Source organism: Lathamus discolor, chromosome 6 (assembly GCF_037157495.1).
Source record: "Lathamus discolor isolate bLatDis1 chromosome 6, bLatDis1.hap1, whole genome shotgun sequence".
Taxonomy (NCBI): Eukaryota; Metazoa; Chordata; class Aves; order Psittaciformes; family Psittacidae; genus Lathamus; species Lathamus discolor.
The window spans coordinates 63279057-63300183 of record NC_088889.1 but is presented as its reverse complement, the minus strand read 5'-3'; the positions used below and the strand labels follow the sequence as shown (position 1 = coordinate 63300183).

At 40.9% G+C, this 21127-nt stretch overlaps 2 protein-coding genes across 2 annotated transcripts in view; one reads left to right on the top strand and one right to left on the bottom strand.

Moving 5' to 3' along the window:
- Positions 1-534: 534 nt before the first annotated feature.
- EIF3M (eukaryotic translation initiation factor 3 subunit M) lies at positions 535-19945 on the top strand. Its single transcript, XM_065683237.1, has 11 exons — positions 535-646; positions 1918-2050; positions 3798-3936; positions 4146-4269; positions 4824-4918; positions 13314-13397; positions 14748-14847; positions 15271-15352; positions 18472-18615; positions 19169-19229; positions 19657-19945. The coding sequence occupies exons 1-11, from the start codon at positions 605-607 to the stop codon at positions 19775-19777; spliced, it is 1125 nt and encodes a 374-aa protein (XP_065539309.1). The 5' UTR covers positions 535-604; the 3' UTR covers positions 19778-19945.
- Positions 18416-21127, bottom strand: part of CCDC73 (coiled-coil domain containing 73) — a 95925-nt gene continuing 93213 nt past the window's right edge. The window contains exon 23 of the mRNA XM_065683239.1: positions 18416-20910. Within this exon, the coding sequence (XP_065539311.1) occupies positions 20710-20910 (201 nt within the window). The 3' untranslated portion in view covers positions 18416-20709. The remainder of the gene's footprint in view (positions 20911-21127) is intronic.

The window sequence follows — 21127 nt, the reverse complement described above, 5'->3', positions numbered from 1 at the left end:
TATGAGCTCAGGTGGCAAGACAAAATTAAGCAACAGCTTGCTTGCGTCTGGTGAGGAACTCTTGCCCTTTCTCTGATCACATTTCACTCTCACCATACCGCAGTTGAGTCTATTATTTAAACTTTTCCAGAAAAAAGGACTATGTAAGAACTCAGCCAGGTTGGTTGTTTTCTGTTTTGTTTTTTTCCTTTTCTTTTTGGTTTTGTTTTTTCCGGGGGGTGGAGGGGTAGGAAATAACACTTCTAGACGGAAAGGGGGAAAATCCGTTCTTCTTTCCAGGTGGGATCAGTGGAGCAGCAGCCGCACCCAGGCACAAGCACCCCTGGGCACCCCTGGCCGAAGGCGGCCCGCGGCTCCCTCCTGCGCCGCACAGCGCGCGCACCGTGAGGGGCACTCCGGGCACGCCCCCGCGCCGCTCGCACCTCCCGCCCAACGGCCGACGCCGCCCCGCCCAGCTGCGCGCGACGGGCGGGCGGAGCTCGAGAGACCCGCTCCCGGGGGCGGCGAAGGGGAAGGGGAAGTGGCGGGCGCGCGGCGCCGGAAGTGGCGGTGCCTTTCCGGTGCGGGCGGCGTGCTAGGGCCGGCTGTGGCAGCTTCTGCAGCCATGAGCGTCCCGGCCTTCATCGACATCACGGAGGAGGATCAGGTCGGGGAACGGCGGGGGAGCGGAGCGAGACCGGAGCGAGGAGGCCGGGGCGGGGAAGCGGGGCCGGGCTGCGGCGGCCTGCGCGGGGCGGGAGGAGCGGGGCCGGGGCCCGGGCGCGGGCCCGGCAGATAAGTGTGTGTCTGTAGCTTCCTTCTTCCAGTCCTTCATCTCTCGGGACTTTGGCTTCGTCTCCCCTCAGCAGCACACTTTTATTTAGGAGAGGGAAGCTAGTTCAGGTGCTGGCTGGAGCGTTCCTATGACTCTGGGGTTTACAGGATTCTCAGCGCCACAGGCGTGGGAACTGTGGGGTTTCTCTGTAGGATCCTTTTTTGCTTCGTATTTGAGTCGTAGGGTTTGTTGCTTCCAGTGTCTTTTAAAAGCGGTGTGTATGTATGTATACACGGAAATCTTCAGGAACTGCATGCGCAGCTGGAAGTCTTCAGTTTTTGCTTGCCAAAGCATCTAGTAAATTCCCATCGGAAATATCTCCAGTACAGTAAAGGGTCCTAGAGCATTCAGCTATGTCTTATGGTTCTGTAGTGATTTGACATTGAGCTTGAAGTCAGTGACACTTGGTGTCAGGGTAGCATCCTGGTTGGAGTCTCCTTCTGCCAAAAGTTGTATGGCCTCATTCAGATTGCTTCTGAGGGGTTGTAGGTTTTGGTTCTGCTGCTAAAGCCATGGGATAATGCAAATGTATAGGCACATCGCTGAGGGAAAGGTATTTCTTAGTGTAGGCTTAAATTCTAACAAGGTAAGGTGGGTCATCACATGGCAGTGGGAACTGGCTCTGTCTTGTGTGAAGAAGTAAGTTCTGCTTCCTCTGAAGTGGTTTTATTTATACCTTTCTTTTTTTTTTCTGGTGAAGGGACAACTAAATGGTTTTATTGTTTTGCCTGAAGTTTCAAAGCGTGTGAAAGATAAAAAAGATTAAAAAAAAAAAGCATCTTTGTCATGGAAACTTGCTAGGCCTGCTGTGCTCTAGCTAGCCATAAGTGACATGCTCATACTATGAGAAAGCTCAACAGTTATGTGGTCTGTTCAGTAACTGCAGCATCTTATACTGAGTCAGTATTTGGGATTTGGGTGCCTTAAAGTGGAGGAGAGGGAGTATTGTAGGATACAAGGCAAGTAGAGGATTGTGAGGAAGTGCGAGCAAGTGGTGGGGATAGAGGAGTGGCTGGAGAACAAAAGTCATTAAGCAGTGTCATTACTTTTGACTTTGCCCTTCACAAACTTTTGTGTATGTTGTCTTTGGTTTTTGTTTTAAGGCTGCAGAACTTCGAGCTTACCTGAAATCCAAAGGAGCAGAAATCTCTGAAGAAAATGCTGAAGGTGGACTTCATGTGGACTTGGCACAGATCATTGAATTTTGTGATGTGTGCCTGAAAGAAGATGACAAAGGTTTGCATCTTTAAGTCTTGCTGGTTTTGCTAAACATACTGCCATCAGTGCTTTCAAGCAGTAACGGTTGGCAGAATTTAGAGGTATGTTGCCTGCCTTGCATGTTAATGCGTGCATCTTTATAAAACTGGAAGTGCTTATTTCGTCATTACCATGTAAAATTTGCATGAGTGCTACCCCTCCCTTTCCGAACATCCAGCACCCTTTGAAGGAGTCAGGAGTCGAGCTAGACTCTGCTTGTTATGGGGGCACAAGGAGTTGTGTGTAAAACAGGTTTTGTCTCTGAAAAAAAAAAAAAAGGTATAATAAAACCAAGATTTGCTGTCAGTTAATGGCTGTGATGCTGCAGATCAAGAAACAACAAAGTAACAACAAAAATCAGGACTAGGCACATGTAAGTAGAAATTTTAAGGCTTAAATGTTGATTAAATAGGAAGATAAATTGATAACCAAGGAGACCTTATAGCAGCCTTCCAGTGCATGAAGGGGCCGACAAGAAAGCTGGAGAGGGGCGCTTTACAAGGGCATGCAGGGATAGGACAAGGGGAATGGCTTTAAACTGTCAGAGGGGAGATTTAGATTAGGTATTAGGAAGAAGTTCTCTACTGTGAGGGTGGTGAGGCCCTGACACAGGTTGCCCAGAGACATTTTGGCTGCCCCATCCCTGGCAGTGTTCAAGGCCAGGCTGGACAGGGCTTGGAGCAACCTGGTCTAGTGGAAGGTGTCCCTGGCCATGGCAGGGGGTTGGAACTGCTTTAAGGTCCCTTCCAACTCAAACTGTTCTATGGTTATTGTCTGAAAACATTAGGATTGTGTTATCGAGTTAGGGCTGTTGATCCTTAGAAACTGTACCAGTGTGTTTTAATGACACAGATAATGCTGCAGTAGCCTTAAATATGTATGTGCCTGCTGTGCTCTGTACCAACATACTTGTTCCATTTACAGCTTTTACATGTAAAAAAATCAGCAGCTGATAGGAATAACGTGTTGTTTGAAAGAATACTTGGTTCATCTAAGAAGGAGTACTTAAAATGATTTTTTATGTTGCCTTTTACTGTAGGCAAATTAATATGGAGTACTAGAGAAGCTATTGCTCTGCTGTTTGATGGTCAGGTGTCATTTCAGGGAATAAGTATTTTCTATATGTAAGGAATTTTGTTCCTATCCTTTCTGTAACTGATATTTGGGCAGACTGTGAGAAGAAAACACAAACCTGCCTGGTCCTGTTTGGAAGGGATAGAACACAGTGCTTAAAACAGGAGCTTGTGGGGGAGGGGGCTTTTGAATATACTTTGTTCTTGCAGGCTATCTCTTGTGCTCCTTGTATGTGGGTATATCCTTGTGAAATGTTTTACTGTATTTGAGCATTGGGTGTTAGTATTCTCTGTAGAACAGTGCAGCAGTTTTCTTGAAGCTGCTTTTTAAGACCAAAACTTGAAGTTCCTCTGACTTCTCGTATGTATGAACAGAGAATAGATCAAGATAGATACCCAATACCAAATTCTGCTTTGACCTCAGAGTGGTAATTCTTGCTTTATGTGGAGTTATGTTGGTGAAAGACTACATGAACCAAATCTCTGGTACATTCTGATGAATATCCATGTTGGTTCTCTTGGCATTTCCTCTCTTTTACAGTTCTTGCCAATGCCAAATAATCATTCATAGCAGAAGTAACTCTCCAGCACCAAATAGCTACTGATGAATGCTGCTTGCTGTTTTAAACAGCTGCCTGTTTTGTTTTGCACAGATGTTGAGAGTGTGATGAACAGTGTAGTCTCTTTGCTGCTTATCCTGGAACCTGACAAACAAGAAGCACTGATTGAAAACCTGTGTGAGAAGTTAGTAAAATTTCGGGAAGGAGAGCGCCCATCTCTTAGATTGCAGCTGTAAGTATTGTGCAGAGGAAAGCAAGGCAATGGTATCTTGCAGAGATATTAAAGACCTTGTATGTCTTTAAATCAAAGTTTCTCTGTTGAAGGAAGCACTTTTTTTTTTTTTTTTTTTTTAACCTTCATCTTAATAAAAACATCTGTGTGCACCCCAGTAATGTTTTTGGAAAGCTCTTTAACTCAGTTGTTCATTTTTTGTGGTTTAGGCTGAGCAATCTCTTCCATGGTATGGATAAGAACACTCCTGTGAGATACACCGTGTACTGCAGCCTTCTTAAAGTAGCCTCATCATGTGGTGCCATCCAGTACATTCCAACTGACCTAGATCAGGTAATTAATGTGGTGCTTCAAGTTACGGCCTTTGCATTAACCATGTTGCATCTCACTAAATACTAGTCAGAGTTGATACAGACCGTCGCAGTTATAAATTGCCAGAGCTTTGTGAAATGAAAAATGCAGGCTACAGAATTTCTTATCTTTTAAAGATATTCCTTATTTAAAGATAGTCTGCAGAATCTTAAGTTGTCATTTATTTTCTGTTTCTGATGCTGAATGTAGTTAGATGTGTCAGTTTGATTCCTGTGATAGTAATGAAAGTGAAAAGCCTTGATCAGGAATGAGGCATCAAGTTCTCGTCACTTGCTGTGGAATCAGAGTGTATTAGAATCACTCATCCTTACTTAGGAAGTAACATGGAGAGCATAGGTGTCTGGCTTCTCATGGGAAAGCTTCCAGGTTCTGCATGGAGAGTGAGAGGACCCAAAGGAGAAATTGCGGTGCAAGACATTCTCAATCCTTTTCTGCTTGGGAGGAAATGAGAAATATTTTCAGGGTTATTTTAGTCTTTTCCCCAGTGCTTCTTTTTCACTTTGTATTCTACCTAGGTTCGAAAATGGATTTCTGACTGGAATCTTGGCACCGAGAAAAAGCATACTCTCCTGAGACTGCTGTATGATGTCCTGGTAGACTGCAAAAAAAGGTATGAAAGATGTGATAAGATACTAGACCACTCTGTTTTAAGTTGATGCATCGTAAGTGATCTGTAAGGAAAGTATTTCTCATGGCGCTTTTAAAATTAAGCTGCACCGATTGTCCAAATACACCTAGGTTTTCTTCTTTTGATGTCCTTCAGCACTGTTTCATTATACCAGTGTTTTCAAGAATATTGAAGTTAGTAGTCAATTAGCTGCAAACAGCAGACTCCCAAAATAAAACTATGCCTTTCTATAAATATTAATCTCTGAGCATTGTAGCATCGTGCCATGTTTATTATTTAATTACGCTTTTGACATTTTAGTGCATAGCAGTGCTATCTCTTACTTAATGATGCTGGGAGGCTTATCAATCACAGTTAACAGAATCAGTCTTTTTATGTAAACATTACCTTAAGGACAAAGCTTTCCACTCATCGTGGAAATTAATGTCCACAGAATACCTGCTTGGCCATTTTAAATTATTATTTTGGATCATAAGCATCACCTTGATCTAACAGACTTGGCAGACCAATGTCTTCTGGCATGCAAAGTAATCCTGTGTGTATCATGTCTCTAAATTAACGTCTTAACTGAGACTTGTCATCAATCTATCTTAAGAGATGTGATATGGTGTATTGACTGCATTGGCCAGGGTTGTAGAGATGGGCTGGTATCCAGAAGTGGTATCAGCGTGTAGTTCCACCGCAGTTTCAGCTTATCTGAATTGTCCCTGCTGTAGTTTGGGATATGTGTGTTTGTGTTGCTTCCTTCCACCATTCCCCTTCTCTCTGTTTTGAGTTAGTTTACTGAGGTTTGGTTTAGTTTTCATAGTGGGGCAGCATCAGGACCTCTACACTGCTGACTTATACCAGTGGCAGAACGTTTGTATAGCCTTGCCCTGCTGCAGAGGAAACAATGGAAACAATTCTGTCCTGTCCCTTCCTGCTACCAGTACCTGTGCGCATGTGTGCTGGTGTCGGCATGTGTGTAACTGCACAGAGGACTGGACTGGGAAGGTGGCCTTGCCAAGGATTAAAAAGGCAAGTGTGGAGCTGTCCTAGGAAGAAGAGAGTTTCTTCTGGCAGGAGAGTTAGCTTATTCTGGCCTGGTGAAATGGTAGCCTGGAAATGCTGCATCAGCATAGCAGGATCATTTGTAGCTCACCTCAATTTAGTGATGATTAATCCTCATGGAGCTGTGAGCTACTACAACATCATTGGGAATTCTTGTTCCTGTCACTAACATTAAAATGCTTTTGCATTGGTAGTCTGGTATGAAAGATTTCAAATGGTAAAAATAATTTCAGAAATGTTAATCAGATCTTATAGGTGGCTCAGTGCTTACTTTGTTTCAGAAATACACCGATACTCTGTAACATGCTTACTCTTTTAAACACTTGTCATCTTACTGATTTATTGAGAGGTTTTAACTAGCTTAATTCCCATTCTTAATGGCTGTTCTTAGCTAGTCTTGTTATCAAATCTGGATTTTTTTTGTTTCCAGTACTGCCAATAATGTTGCTACCAAGTGGGTTTTGCTTACTAGTAATAGGTGATATTTTTAACCTAGGCGTTAAAAACTTTCACAGATAATATAGTATGTTACTCCTGCACTCAGTGTCCTTACTATCTGGTGCAGCAAGCTTTGCACTGAATACACCAGTCCCAGAGAAGAAAAAGGGTTTTGGGGCAGGAGTTAGCAGGGCTTATTGACAGGGCTTTAAACTAGTTAGGAAGGGGGGAGGGGATTTAACTGGGCCTGCTGGGGACAAGCCCAAGAGGAACATGCTAGGGATTGAAGGATGGCGGGCTAAGGAGGACTATCAATCTCTTGATTCACTTGTGGGAAAGGATAGCTTTTTAGACCCTGTCCCGCAGGGGAAAAAGGGTACTAGGACTGGCTCCCTGAAATGCCTGTACACCAATGCACGCAGCATGGGGAATAAACAGGAGGAGTTAGAAGTCTGTGTGCGGGCTAAAGGTTATGATCTAGTGGCAATTACAGAGACATGGTGGGACAGTTCACATGACTGGAATGTGGTCATGGATGGCTATGTCCTTTTTAGGAAAGATAGGTCAGCAAAGCGAGGTGGTGGAGTTGCTCTTTACGTGAGAGAGCAACTAGAATGTATAGAGTTCTGTCCGGGGTCGGATGAGGAGCAAGTGGAATGTCTGTGGGTACGAATCAAGGGGCTGACTGGCACGGGTGATACAGTTGTGGGGGTCTATTACAGACCTCCTGATCAGGACGAAGGAGTTGATGAGGCTTTCTACAGGCAACTGGAAGTAGCCTCGCGACTACATGCCTTAGTCGTCGTGGGGGACTTTAATTACCCCGATATTTGCTGGAAGACTCACACAGCCAGTCATTCACAGTCTAGGAGGTTCCTCGAGTGCATTGATGATAATTTCTTAATGCAAATGGTGGACGTACCAACTAGGGGAGCAGCGCTGCTAGATTTAGTACTCGCCAACAAGGAGGGTTTGGTCGAAGTGGTGACGGTCAATGGCAGCCTTGGCTGCAGTGACCATGAGATGGTGGAGTTTAGGATCCTGTGTGGGAGGAACAGAATACCTAGCAAAGCCACAGTTCTGGATTTCCGAAGGGCCAACTTTGGCCTCTTCAGTCAACTGCTAAGGGATGTCTCATGGGAAAGTGTACTAGGCGGTAAAGGGGCTCAAGATAGTTGGTTAGCATTCAAGGACCGCTTCTTCCAAGCTCAGGATCGGAGCGTCCCAATGAGTAGGAAGTCAAGTAAGGGATCTAGGAGACCGGCGTGGTTAAACAAGGAGCTGCTGGGCAAACTCAAGTGGAAAAGGAGAATCTATGGATTATGGAAGGAGGGGCTGGCCGCTTGGGAGGAATATAGGACAGTTGTTAGAGGATGTAGGGAGGCAATTAGGACAGCTAAGGCCTCCTTGGAACTCAATCTTGCTAGTCGGGTTAAAGACAATAGAAAGGGCTTCTTCAAATACATAGCAAATAAAACTAAAACAAGAGGCAATATAGGCCCACTGCTGAACGAAGTGGGTACCCTGGAGACAGAGGATATAAAGAAGGCAGAGGTGCTGAATGCCTTCTTTGCCTCTGTCTTTACTCCTGCAGACTCTCCCCGAGGGCCCCGGATTTCTATAGGAGTCAGGACAAAGGAGGAGTTTGCTTTGGTAGATGAGGATTGGGTTAGGGATCAGCTATGCAAACTGGACATCTGTAAATCGATGGGTCCGGATGGAATGCACCCACGGGTGCTGAGGGAGCTGGTGGAGGTCATTGCTAGGCCACTTTCCATCATCTTTGGTAAGTCGTGGGAAATGGGCGAGGTGCCTGAGGATTGGCGGATGGCAAAGGTCACACCAATCTATAAGAAGGGCAAGAAGGAGGACCCGGGTAATTATAGACCGGTCAGCCTTACCTCCATCCCTGGAAAGATGATGGAACAACTTATTCTTGACTCCATCACTAGGCATATCAAGGATGAGGGGGTCATTAAGAACAGCCAACATGGTTTTATGAGGGGGAAGTCATGTATGACCAACCTTATAGCCTTCTATGAGGAAGTGACTAGGTGGAGGGATGATGGTAGAGCGGTAGATGTAGTTTTTCTTGATTTCAGTAAGGCATTTGATACTGTCTCCCACAGCATCCTCATAGATAAGCTAAGGAAGTGTGGGCTTGACGATCAAGTAGTGAGGTGGATCGAGAACTGGTTGAAAGGAAGAAGGCAGAGAGTTGTGGTCAATGGCGCAGAATCTAGCTGGAGGTCTGTGACTAGTGGAGTTCCTCAGGGGTCGGTGCTGGGACCGGTGCTGTTTAATATTTTCATCAATGACCTGGATGAGGGAACTGAGTGCACCCTCAGCAAGTTTGCTGATGACACAAAACTGGGAGGAGTGGCTGACACACCAGAGGACTGTGCTGCCATTCAGCGAGACCTGGACAGGCTGGAGAGTTGGGCGGGGAGAAACTTGATGAAATTTAACAAGGGCAAGTGTAGAGTCTTGCATCTGGGGAAGAACAACCCCATGTACCAGTACAGGTTGGGGGTTGACCTGCTGGAAAGTAGTGAACGGGAAAGGGACCTGGGGGTCCTGGTGGATAGGAGGATGACCATGAGCCAGCAATGTGCTCTTGTGGCCAAGAAGGCAAATGGCATCTTAGGGTGCATTAGAAAGGGAGTGGTTAGTAGGTCAAGAGAGGTTCTCCTCCCCCTCTACTCAGCCTTGGTGAGGCCGCATCTGGAATATTGCGTCCAGTTCTGGGCCCCTCTGTTCAAGAAGGACAGGGAATTGCTTGAAGGAGTCCAGCGCAGAGCCACAAAGATGATTAAGGGAGTGGAACATCTCCCTTATGAGGAGAGGCTGAGGGAGCTGGGTCTCTTTAGCTTGGAGAAGAGGAGACTGAGGGGTGACCTCATCAATGTTTACAAATATGTAAAGGGTAGGTGTCAGGATGATGGAGCTAGGCTTTTTTCAGTGATATCCAGTGATAGGACAAGGGGCAATGGGTGTAAACTGGAACATAGGAAGTTCCACGTTAACATCAGGAAGAACTTCTTTACTGTAAGAGTGACAGAGCACTGGAACAGGTTGCCCAGGGGGGTTGTGGAGTCTCCTACACTGGAGATATTCAAGGCCCGCCTGGACAAGTTTCTGTGTGATGTACTGTAGGTTACCCTGCTCTTGCAGGGGGGTTGGACTAGATGATCTTTTTAGGTCCCTTCCAACCCTTGGGATTCTGTGATTCTGTGATTCTGTGATTCTGTGAATGGAGCAATGTTTCAGAGCACTTACACTTCTATCCAGAAAAGAAAACAAGAAGTGACCCTGGCACCTTTGACCTGGTTCACTCTCCTGCATCGCTGGGCAGTATTTGCTATAGTATGGGAAACTCACAGCAGCATTCCAGCTTTAGCACTCAGGAATGTTGCTCTATCTAGCAGTATGGGAAGGTAAGTGGGAACAGAAAAATAATAAAAATCATACCTCAGTTACCATGTTGGAGTCATGGGAAAAGAATACATTGTTGGGAACAACTGAGTGTAACTTTTTTGGTTTCTTTTATATTTTAACTTTGTTCATTGTGGCAGAAGAGGTGGTTTTCCATAGTTAAAAGAATTTTCCCCAGTGGATAAGTTGGTAGTAAACAGATTTATAGCTCATGCTAAGTAGATCATGCAGATACTATGTGTGGTGTTCATTTTCCTGCAGTGGTAAGAGAGTGCTTGATTTTTCAAATCTTTTCCAGTCAGTGTCTGGTTGAAGGTTCTTTTTTCTGATGATGAAAATCATCTTAATCTCTTTGAAGAGGGAATTTTATCTTTCCCATAATCAACTGAAGAAAATTGGTGGTGGTGGCTGGAGAACAGATGGCTGGTGTGGCTTGTTTCCTAGAGCTATATTTGGTAGCTGAACATTGCAAGAGATGAGTTACTTTCTCTGCTGTCTGTTCTTGCCGTAAAGGTTCTACAGTAGTTTTGTGTGGCTGCTTCAGTCTTCAGCATTTTTGTAGCCGTGTTGGTATGAAGTTGTGAGGTAACACAACCTGTGTTCTTTTCCAGTTACAGATGGAGTTTTATAGGCATGCATGCCTTGCATGCAGCTGGTTGTGCTGTGCAGCCCTGCCAGGCATCAGCCTTGTGCAATTTAAAGCTGTCCTCTGCCATGGACCTGGCAGGGTTCAGAGCAGGATTAGCCCTGCCCAAGTTTACGCTCAGGACTGGCAAGACTGGTTCTTAATACGTGTCGCAGAAAGCTTAGCATGTCAGGCACCTGCAAAATAATTGTTTCATTTAATTTTAATTCCATTTAGTACCATGTCATGTAGAGGGACTTGATTCCAGCAACTTACTAAGTCTCTGAATACTCTCTGGTTTGTTTGTTTTTTGGGGTTTTTTTTTTTCTTTTATCTACCCTAACTTCTATTCTTACTGGCTGTTTGTCAAGTTATGTATCTAGACTAGCAAGTGTAGCTAGTATTTGTGCAAGCTGTCTTGCTAGAAAAAATGTCCACATTTGCATCTTAGGTGAGACACATTTAGCAATGAGCTTTGATAAAATAGTGATCCATATTCCTGCGTTAAACACCCTAATTTACCATAGTAGTCTGACAGTGAATGGAACGAGTAAGATGAAAAGGCCTGCCATACTTGCTGAGGTTCACAAGAACTTAGTACTGGAAGTTCAGGGGTAATTGTCTTGGAGCATTCTGATGTTTCCTAGAAATGCAAGTGAAAGATTCCACTCCTTCCTCACTTAAAAAAAGAAAAAAAGGTGGGGGAGGATTACAAATACCATTTGAAATTAGTTAAATGCATAGTTTCCTGGTTTTGCTCATAATGGACTGGGAGGAGAGGAAAAGTTCCAGAAATCTGTACCACAGTTCTGAAATGTACAAGAACTGCTGAAGGCTTCTATTAAATAAGGAGTCTAGTATTGTTAGCTTGAATAGCACATGAGCTGAGCCTCCTTGTTTGAATGTCTATATGGTATCAGTCCTGTATTAAACTGGTTCTTTGTCTTCACTAGAACATCTAGCGTTGGTAAGATTTCATAAATACAAAAGTCATAGTCTGTCACTGATTGCTTTATATGCAAATGGTTCCCTCCTATATAAAGCTGTCCGAATTACTTTTTTTTTTCACTGATACAGAGCTATCAGTTCCTCTACACACCGGTGTCAGTTGGCATGACAAATGTGAGCTGACCTCTTTAGTGCTGGACTTCTATGACAAATGTTTCACTCATGTTTAGATCCCTGAACACAGTTCTGGGATAATAGCTGGGAACTAAAGGTGCCTTTGTGCCTTGGTCACAAAGTGTCTTGGCTCAGTGTACCTCCAAATTATATATGGTATTACTTGTTTCCCGTAACGTCTTCATATTTGTACTGCACATCTGTGAGATCTGGTAAATTCTCTAGAAGCACAAAACCTCACCCTATAGAGAAGCTGTCAAATAGGCATATTGTGAGATTTAAAATAAATACCTGCATAAAGATGGTGTCATTGTATTGTAAAACCACTCCAGCCTATGCTGCTATATGAGTTAAACCTGTCTCACAGCACACAACAGCATGTACGGGGAGTGTTGTGCTGGTTTGTTCCTTCCCTCTGTAATATATGCCATTAACCTAAGTAATTAAAGTGAATTGAGTCTTTATTCTTGAACCTTATTTTTTTTTTTTTTTTAAGTGAAATTTTGTAGGCTATTAGACCACATGGGGAAATCTGTTGTATCTGAAAATTAGCTGCTTTGAAGGAAGAGCTTATCTTTACACTGTAACTCACTGTACTCTGGAGAGTAGTATCCAACCTTCCTCCTGTCCACTGAGGAAGTACCTCAACTAGTTTCCAGTCTGTGTGTGTGTGGGGGGGCTTATGCAAAGCATGTGTTCATGTTACTCAGTTGTGGATGTGTCTCACTTCTGAGCTTTGGTGGTATCTACCTCCACACCTTCTCTTGTTCAAAGGAGGTGGTAAGATGGTGTCAACAAAATCTATTCTCTGTACAGAATAACTGTCACACCTCCTATTTTAATAATTAACAAGAATTCCATGAGAAACAGGAAGTAGCTTTTTGTGTGTATACACAGCATATTCAGTATGTATATATTTTGCTGAAAATCTTATGAAAATCACCAGCAGCTCCTGGCCTCACTAGTGGTGAAAACTGTTAAGTGAAAATAAATCCAAATCTGTTGAAGTGACACAGTAACGGTCTTGGAGCTAGTTAGCAGTAACATTGAGCTGCTGTTCACAAAATAATCAGGTGGGTAGACAAGGCTGTTGCTTTACTCCGTTTTTCTTTGGATGAATTGTGTTTCTGAAAGCTGTCTGTCAAAGCAGCACTGGAAGCTGCTTGCTTTATAGCAGCCTAAGCCGATCTTAAGTGCTAGCTGCTCAACTTCCTCAGTAAAATGAACAGCTCTCACTCTGAATACTTGAAGAGAGAATCTCTGAAAGAAGAAAAAGCAGCTTTTATAGAGTCATTTTCCTGACCGTAAATATTCTTTAAGATGTGCCATTTTACCTTTGAAATAAACTTTGCAGGGCTACTTATTGTGCAGTGATTAAATCCAGATGTGCATAAGAAGAGCATTCTAGTGAACCATATAAAGCTGTTCCTAGCTCAGAAAGCTTTTTCCATAACCAGCAGGTAATTTATCAGTTTAAGAGAATGAAATGAAGGGTGAAGATAAACAATTTTGTAGAACAAGAATTGAAAGAATACATCTAGTTAATTTGTTCTCTCCACTAGAACAAAAATGGATCATCTACATCTTTTTCAAGTGTAATTTAATTTGACCTATAACATTGTAATGGAATTACTGAAATATTTGAGTGTCTTGTTTGAACTACATTTTTTTCAGCACTCCTGAGGTAACTCTATTTTTCTTCTACAGTGACACTGCAGCAAAAGTAATGGTGGAACTACTAGGAAGTTACACAGAGGACAATGCTTCCCAGGCTAGAGTTGATGCTCACAGGTAATACTGACTTCCCATTTTCCTTAAAAGTAGCTTTTCATCAGTTGCTACATTATGTTGCCTTACTGTTGAAGAGCATCAAATGGCCTGGCAGGCAAGGGCCCTGCTGCAGCCTCTTCTGTAGCCTGGCTGACTTAGTGAAGGGTTTATTTCTGCACTCTACAGTAAGTTGAGTAGTTTCTAGGCAGAGCCAGGCTTACTCCATTGTGCAAGTACACAGGTGTGTTCCGGTCACTGCTGAGGGAGGGATCAACCTTGACTCTGTTTAAATCAACTGTGCAATCAGAATTTGAATTGGCATCCTTTAGTTCCATTTTTTACTTACTGATTATTTGATTATTTAATATTCAGTGTTTTTTGCAGATAGCAGGTTCTGTTGAAAAAAAAAAAATTCTTGCTCTCTTTTCTATAAGCAAGTACTAAGGATGTGAACTGCACACAAATAAACTTGCTTATCAGACAGTAAATTGATTCTTAAGAGTGTGTTTTCCCCATTGGCCAAAGGAGTAAAAGGTTGTATTTTGACATTCTACCTTGGGAATTAGGTTTTTTATTAAGCTGTGGGGCTCGGCTGGGTGTGTACAGCCAACAGTTTTCAAGGGATTTGCTTATGCTTGAGCATGGAGGAGAATCAGGATGAGTCAGTCTGAAAATCAAAATGTCTGTGCATAAATGAAAACCTCATTGACTTACCCTATGGCGATCTGAGGCCTTTTACCTGTAGAAGAACGCATCTGACTAGGGTTTCTCATACTGCAGTGTCTGTGCAGCCCTTGGCTTCTCCTGGGGGTACTTTATGTGGCAGGGTGGTGGTCTAGGCCATTGGAGCGAGTGTAGCACCAGGGTTTCTCATGTGCCACAGACCAAAAGCTTTAGTCTACAGTTCTAGAAACCCTTTAGGTCTGTTTATAGTCTAGAGCTGCAAGGCCTATGATTTATCAGTTGCAGTGTTTGGTGTTGGGGTTTTCTCTTTTTTGTGTCACATATGCAAGTATAATTAATCTTCCTAAAAACTTAGTTCTATGAAATTTTAGGACAACAGTAAAAATACCTCTAGGAATGAAGGCTGGGCTGGAAATAAATGCACAGATGGAAACAGTAGGGTGATTGTAGTCTTACCACCTGGCAAATATCTTTTGTGATGCTGGGCAAATTACTTAATGCTTTCTATACTTTTTTTCTTCTGTCTGTAAAAATGAAGGTTAAAATTGGAATGTGACATACCTTACATTTAAGAAGAGTTGAAAACCCTTGGGTTTTTTCTTGAAAGCAAGGAACAACAGATTGAGTTGCACTTCCTCATAAAAATGTGTACTGCTGTAAAAATAAGCATTTTCCTTTTCTCATTAGATGTATTGTACGAGCACTGAAGGATCCAAATACCTTTCTCTTTGATCATCTTCTTGCCTTAAAACCCGTGAAATTTTTGGAAGGAGAACTTATTCATGATGTAAGTAACTTTTGTTTTTAGGAAGATGGTTTGGTGTCTGTAGAGTTCCGTGTTTTGCTCATGTTTTTTGAAATTAATCAGAATAATTGCCTTTGTCAGTAATACTGAGCTGCAATGTACGATTTCTTTTAATGCTTTTAGAATTAAAAATACCATATGTGAAATGTTTCCCTTCAGAAGTTTCAGAAACCCAGTTGCAAGACTTGCCTTCCCATGAGCTCTTTATCAAAATGCCTTTCAAGCCTGACAAAGGGAAGTAAGCTCAGCACAGATTGCCCTCTGCTATTGACAGCAGACATAATTTTAGCTTTTAATGGTTTTTCTGTTGAATACTGTTTATATATATATATATCTGCCCAGCGTGCAGAAAGGGAGGCATAGATCATATTTAAACTGTTCTTCTATTTGTTTCCCATCTTCTAGCTTTTGACCATTTTTGTAAGTGCTAAACTAGCATCCTATGTCAAGTTTTATCAGAACAACAAAGACTTCATTGACTCCCTTGGTAAGTTTTCAGATCATTCCATTTCTGACTAATATACATGGCATAAGATAAAGAAGCTGCTTAGTGCTTCAGTTTGAAGCCAAGGAAATTTAATGGGAATTTTTCAGAGTGGGTTAGAGTTTGTAGAGTCTAACCTCTACTGGATCATACATGGACCATCTAACTGTGGGTTGTTCTACTAGGATGAACTGCTTCATAGATTTGGAAGAGAACTCTCTTTTTCCCCACTTCTTTTCTCTTAAACCTTTCAGGAGAGAAATTTTAATGCACTGGTGATCTAGCCTAGGCCACCGATTACAACTGTAGAGTAAGCCAGCAGCTTGTATAAATCTCTTACAGGTTTGTTTTTTTTTTTATGATTAATAACTCTGTAGCAGCAAATACTGTTCAGGAGAAGTAAGATAAAACACGTAAAATAGTGTGTGTGTCTGTGTGTGCTGATGCATTAGAGCTAGCAATCCTCAGTCTGTCCCAGTTAATTTGTTTCATCACATGAAGTGATGTGATGGAATGTTAATGTCAGCACCCTCTTTATTTACACACTGTGGAAAAAAGGAGTAGTAATTAACACTTTGACACTCCCCCGCTGATGTGTAATTGACTGTTTCAAAGGAGCACTGGTTCATAAGCTATTGCATGCATTAAAATTACGTTTTTTATATTCCAGCTTTTTAGGACAGGGGTCAGTGACAATGCAGAAGTTGCTCAATGATGCAGATTTTTTTATTACTGCATTAAGGTTTTGACATATTGGTAATGAATGAATGTTTCCGTAAAAATCGGGGGTTGGGGTTGTTTTTTTCTGTTTTGTTTTTATAACTTTGATTTTCAAATGACACTTCAACACTGGCTGAATGCATTTAGGGAAAGGCACAGTTTTGATAAAACAGAGTTTAGTGCAGCCTTTAAAAGGAAGCATTATTTTGTTTAATGGAGTGTGGTATAATTTTGAGAATAATTACCCTCAAAGCTTTAAAATGCCGGTACTTTGGGTATTAAAATGATGGAAATGCCAATGTGATTTTTCTGCGGATAAAATTAGCAGCAAGTTTGTGGTAGTTTGTAAATATGTACGTAGAATAAGCACACTTTTTGTCATATGTATTTGCACATTAGTTGGGCAGACATCTTACACCGTTCTTTCTTAGCGGAAAGTGGGGTTTGCATTGTAATTATTTTTATGTATTGAAATGGCTTGTGTTAGCAAATACTTCTGTGCACAACTGAAAATGCTGTTATGGTAACATTTGAATAAAGTTATGTGAGGTTAATTACATATATAGTTGATATTAATTATACAGTGTACCATAGTCATGATTTCTTTTGCTCTGTCTCCCTGTATCTGTGTTTACACCTCTGTGAATTTACAGTGTGTGCATTTCCAATAGTAAAACCTTTAAGTATCAGTGTAACTGTTTTGAAACTTTGAAAGTCAGCTGTTTTGACAGCCTTACTTCCAGTTATCGGGATTTCTCACCTGCTTTATGTACTCAGAAAATTCTGAATGTCTCTGAGCAGTGGACAAGAGGGGGCTTCTGAGGCAGCGCAGGCTAGAATGCTAGGAACTTGGTCTGAGTTTTTCAGCCATGCCTTTGAAAAACAAGGGCAGTTTGCTGTAGGAACAATACAATTATTAGATGAGGCATTCCAAAATTCTCCAGGGCACTTGTGATCTGTTGCCAGAAACAAATATATTTTTAACCATGCTTTAAAGATTATTATTTAATTTTTTAACAAGTTGCCAACAGATTTGGCTTTAAAATAAAGGGTATCAATAATAGGATTGTAGTGCCAGTGCAGCATCAGTCTTTAGTTCTGACCTTCTCTGGATTAGGACTAGTCTAAACTAGTGCAGAGAAGCTCCTACAGGTGGCATCCGTTTGTGACCATTTGTTGTTTTATTAATGCTGACAACTTAGGCCAGCAGTAGAATTGTCTGTGTCAACTGAATCGCCCTAACATGGCCACATCTAATCTGCAGTCTTTTTCAGAAAGTTAATCAGCATCTGATTTGCATTTGTTAATTAGGGTTAATGTGTGCTAATTGATTTTTTTTTTTGATGCTTGTAGAGTTACATTAAACCCAGTTAGGTATAGTTGCCGGTGCTCCTCATTTGCATGAATTATGATCGCATTTTTGTTGAATCAGTGCCAAACAGGGAACCTGCATCATAATTATAGCTAATTAACACAACACGATGTCGTGCACTAATGGGCTTTCCTGTTAGCATATGGATGTTATAAATTCCAAACTTAAATTGTTTACTGAAGCAATGTGAATGTTTATAATGTTATTTTGAAACAAAATGTTTGATATTCATTTTAAAGAAACTTCCCCATAACCATTGTTGGTACCACACAGAGCCTGGATTAAGGAATACCTTGGTTCATCTGAATGTCTCAACTTTGTTGACCTAGGGTTTTGGTTTTTTTTAGGAAAGCAGTCTCTGAGGTGTGCAGTCCTTTGGTTCAATGCCTTGTGTTGCCATTCATACAATTACGTGAAAGATCTAACCTAACTTTTAATAACTCTTCCTCTATTCTTGAAGAGCACTTTATTGCTGTGCTAGATACTGTAAGCAACATATGTGACACGATGCTTTTTTGCTGTGACATAACAGTTAATTTGGTGCCAGAACACATCCTTCTGGCACAAAAATGTTATGTTGCTGAACCATTAGAGAGAAAGGTTTATTTTCAAGCAACTACATGAGAATGCATGGTGAGGCTGTAAGGTTCTGATATTACCACTTGTTCTTGCATTGCTGTTCTTTCAGGTGAACGGAGACATTCACTTGCACCCTTGCCACCTAAAATTTTGTTCAGGTCATGTTTTTAATGTTTCAAAAAAACCTCTGCATCACTTTCATAGATATTTATGACCTTTCACTTGAGAACAACTGAATCTTGGTGAATTCGGAACTAAATTACGTGTTTTAACAAAGCATAAGGAAGATGCAGGAATTGATGTTATACCTCAAAAAATGTTAATAAGGACAGATGGAATATTTTCTTGATGTGAAATAAATTTTAAATTATTGGAAGCATGTATTAAGAATAACATGGAAAACAATGAGCTACTGAGTTATAATTCATATGCTGTCAACACTTTTACACAGGCTTGTTGCACGAACACAATATGGCAAAAATGAGGCTACTTACTTTCATGGGAATGGCTGTAGAGAATAAAGAAATATCATTTGACACAATGCAACAGGAACTGCAGATTGGAGCTGATGATGTAGAGGCATTTGTTATTGATGGTAAGAACCTCAGTACCATAATTTACCCAGTACTAACGAACAATACTATTTATAGTCTTCTCGGCTAATGTTAAATATTAAGGAAAATACTAATTTGTAATTTCTGCATTTGTTACAAGATATGGCTGCAAAACTTTATGCTCAAAACCATGCCTAACTGCTGTCTCTTAAGAAGTGTTTTTCTTTCCAGTGACAGGAACTGTATTTCATGTAATTTTTTATAGAACTAATAACTTGTTTGCAGGTTTGTTATCTGGTTCTCTTTGCTGTCATTAAAACAGGATGTGTTTGTAGGGGGGAGAAGTTCATAAAAACTGAACAGGATATTGCTTTAACAGGTAGGCAACAAACAACAGGGTTCATGCATGGCCTTCATTTTATCCCATCATTTTGCTTTTCCGCCTACTAGCCTGTTAAAACCAACAGCAAACCTGTATTAAATGAACTGCCGTGGTTTCATCTTTATTGATTTAATTTTTAATGTTTTTTATGCAGTTTAATACCTTTGCACTATCTTGAAAACATTGCTCAAAACAGCATTGCTTTTTTGCAGCTGTAAAGACAAAGATGGTATACTGCAAAATAGATCAAACACAGAGGAAAGTAGTTGTCAGGTAAGACTTAATTCTTCATAGCATTTTGCAAAACTTACTGTGTTCTAATTATTTCACTTGCATTTGTAGAGTGTTTTAACTAGAAACAAGGTATTGTTCCTGTAAGTTGCTGGTAGTTAAATAGTTGCTATTTATCATAATTTTATTAAAGCTCACACTGAATGTGATTAACTTATTTAATGAAAGAGTCCTACTTTCCAGCACATTTCATTTAATGATCTAATAGTGACACGAATACTAATGACCGTTGCTGCTTTAAATATTTGGGAAGGCTAAAGGATTCTCTTAAATGATTAAGTGGAGCCTTTTATATAGGGAAAATAAAAATTTTCCTATTCGCTTGTGAGAGTAAAGTAGTGCTATAAAAGAATTACTAGGTGATTATGATAGCTAGTAATCATCTTCCAATTCTGTTTTACTTCTCTAGTCACAGCACACATCGGACCTTCGGAAAGCAGCAGTGGCAGCAATTGTATGACACTCTAAACACCTGGAAACAAAACTTGAATCAAGTGAAAAACAGTCTCCTCAGTCTCTCAGACACCTAAAACTTTTTTTTTTTTTTTTTTTTGACCTAGTAATGTCACTATAGATGAAATTTATTCAAAACTTTGGTAATTTGTGAATGTTTCCAAAATGTCTGCAATTGGTTTAAGGAAGCTAAATATTCTAAATTGAAACAGGACAAAAGGCAATAAAACAAACATGGGAAAATACTTTCTGTTGATTTTTCTTACATAAATTGCAACAACTAACAGTAGCAATATTGATTATGCTTCTTCATATTGTAAACTTCAACAAGAATGTCTGTCTTTCTTTGCAAGAGGTGTGGGGAGCGAGGAAGGGAGATGAGAAAAATGATAGTGCAAGTAATTGTAAAGTAAGGGAAAATTTCCCTTATACCCTACAGGAGAAAAAATGCGAACCAGATAGAAGTTAGTCAGATCTGATGCTTTAGTGTTGAAAGAGACATTATTGATACAGTATCAACTACAACATATATTTAAATAATTTGGTAGTAAAGGTAAGGAGATTTTCCTGTTCTGCCACTCAGAGCTGCTGTAAGTTGTGTTTGTAGAAACCTTTTTATTTTGAAACAGTTGCAGCTGATCTAGTTTGAAAACTGAGCGAGCGGTTGACAGAGAAAACGAAATATTTCTGACAGGCATCTGAGGAGCAAAAGGGAACTCTTAAGTAATCATTTAGTTTTACTTAATGGATATTAAAACATTAACTTGTGAACTTCTTAACTTCGGGGCAAAACCCATAACAACCGGGATTTGATTGCAGAAACAGAGAACTAACGTTATTAGCAGGGATTGCCTCCATTTCTGAACGTGACAAGGTCTATATACTGTATTAAATATGAAAGCACAGTGCATGCATACTATGTTCCATAGGAATACCTCTGCAAATCTGGTTTAGGCAAGTGATTTATCTATGCTTAGAAGACATGCTTTTCATCTCCTGCCACCAATCCTCACTGGCCTTCTTCATATTTTCTTTTTCTTGCTGAATGAACTCGTTCCAAATTCAAGAATTTCCCAATTTCTTCTATTTTGTTTTGTATGATGGAGTTATGACTACAACAGCTGTCCTTCTCACTGAGTGCATTTCTTGCTGGAGCTACAATCACCTGAGGAGACTTCTCATGCTGTGAAGCAGTAAATCCTCCTTTCACCTGACAGAATACAAATTTAGCAGTTAATAATCCAATGAAATTCAGGTACAGAGGTTCAAATTGTTGGATTTTGCTGAGCATTAAGCAAGCAAGGAAATGTACACAGAAAGCTTAAGTCAATTGGAGGGGGGAATTCATTTGAAATGCTTGCTTCAACTTTAATTTAGAAAGCTTGATAATGATAAATATACTTTTATAAACCAAGCATTTAAGTAAG

Excerpts from the sequence above, each read along its gene's own strand:
- EIF3M (XM_065683237.1), top strand. The coding sequence starts at position 605 with ATGAGCGTCCCGGCCTTCATCGACATCACGGAGGAGGATCAG. Across the intron at positions 13,398-14,747 it reads GCTAGAGTTGATGCTCACAG|ATGTATTGTACGAGCACTGA; the intron begins GTAATACTGACT and ends TTTTCTCATTAG. Across the intron at positions 14,848-15,270 it reads AAGGAGAACTTATTCATGAT|CTTTTGACCATTTTTGTAAG; the intron begins GTAAGTAACTTT and ends CCCATCTTCTAG.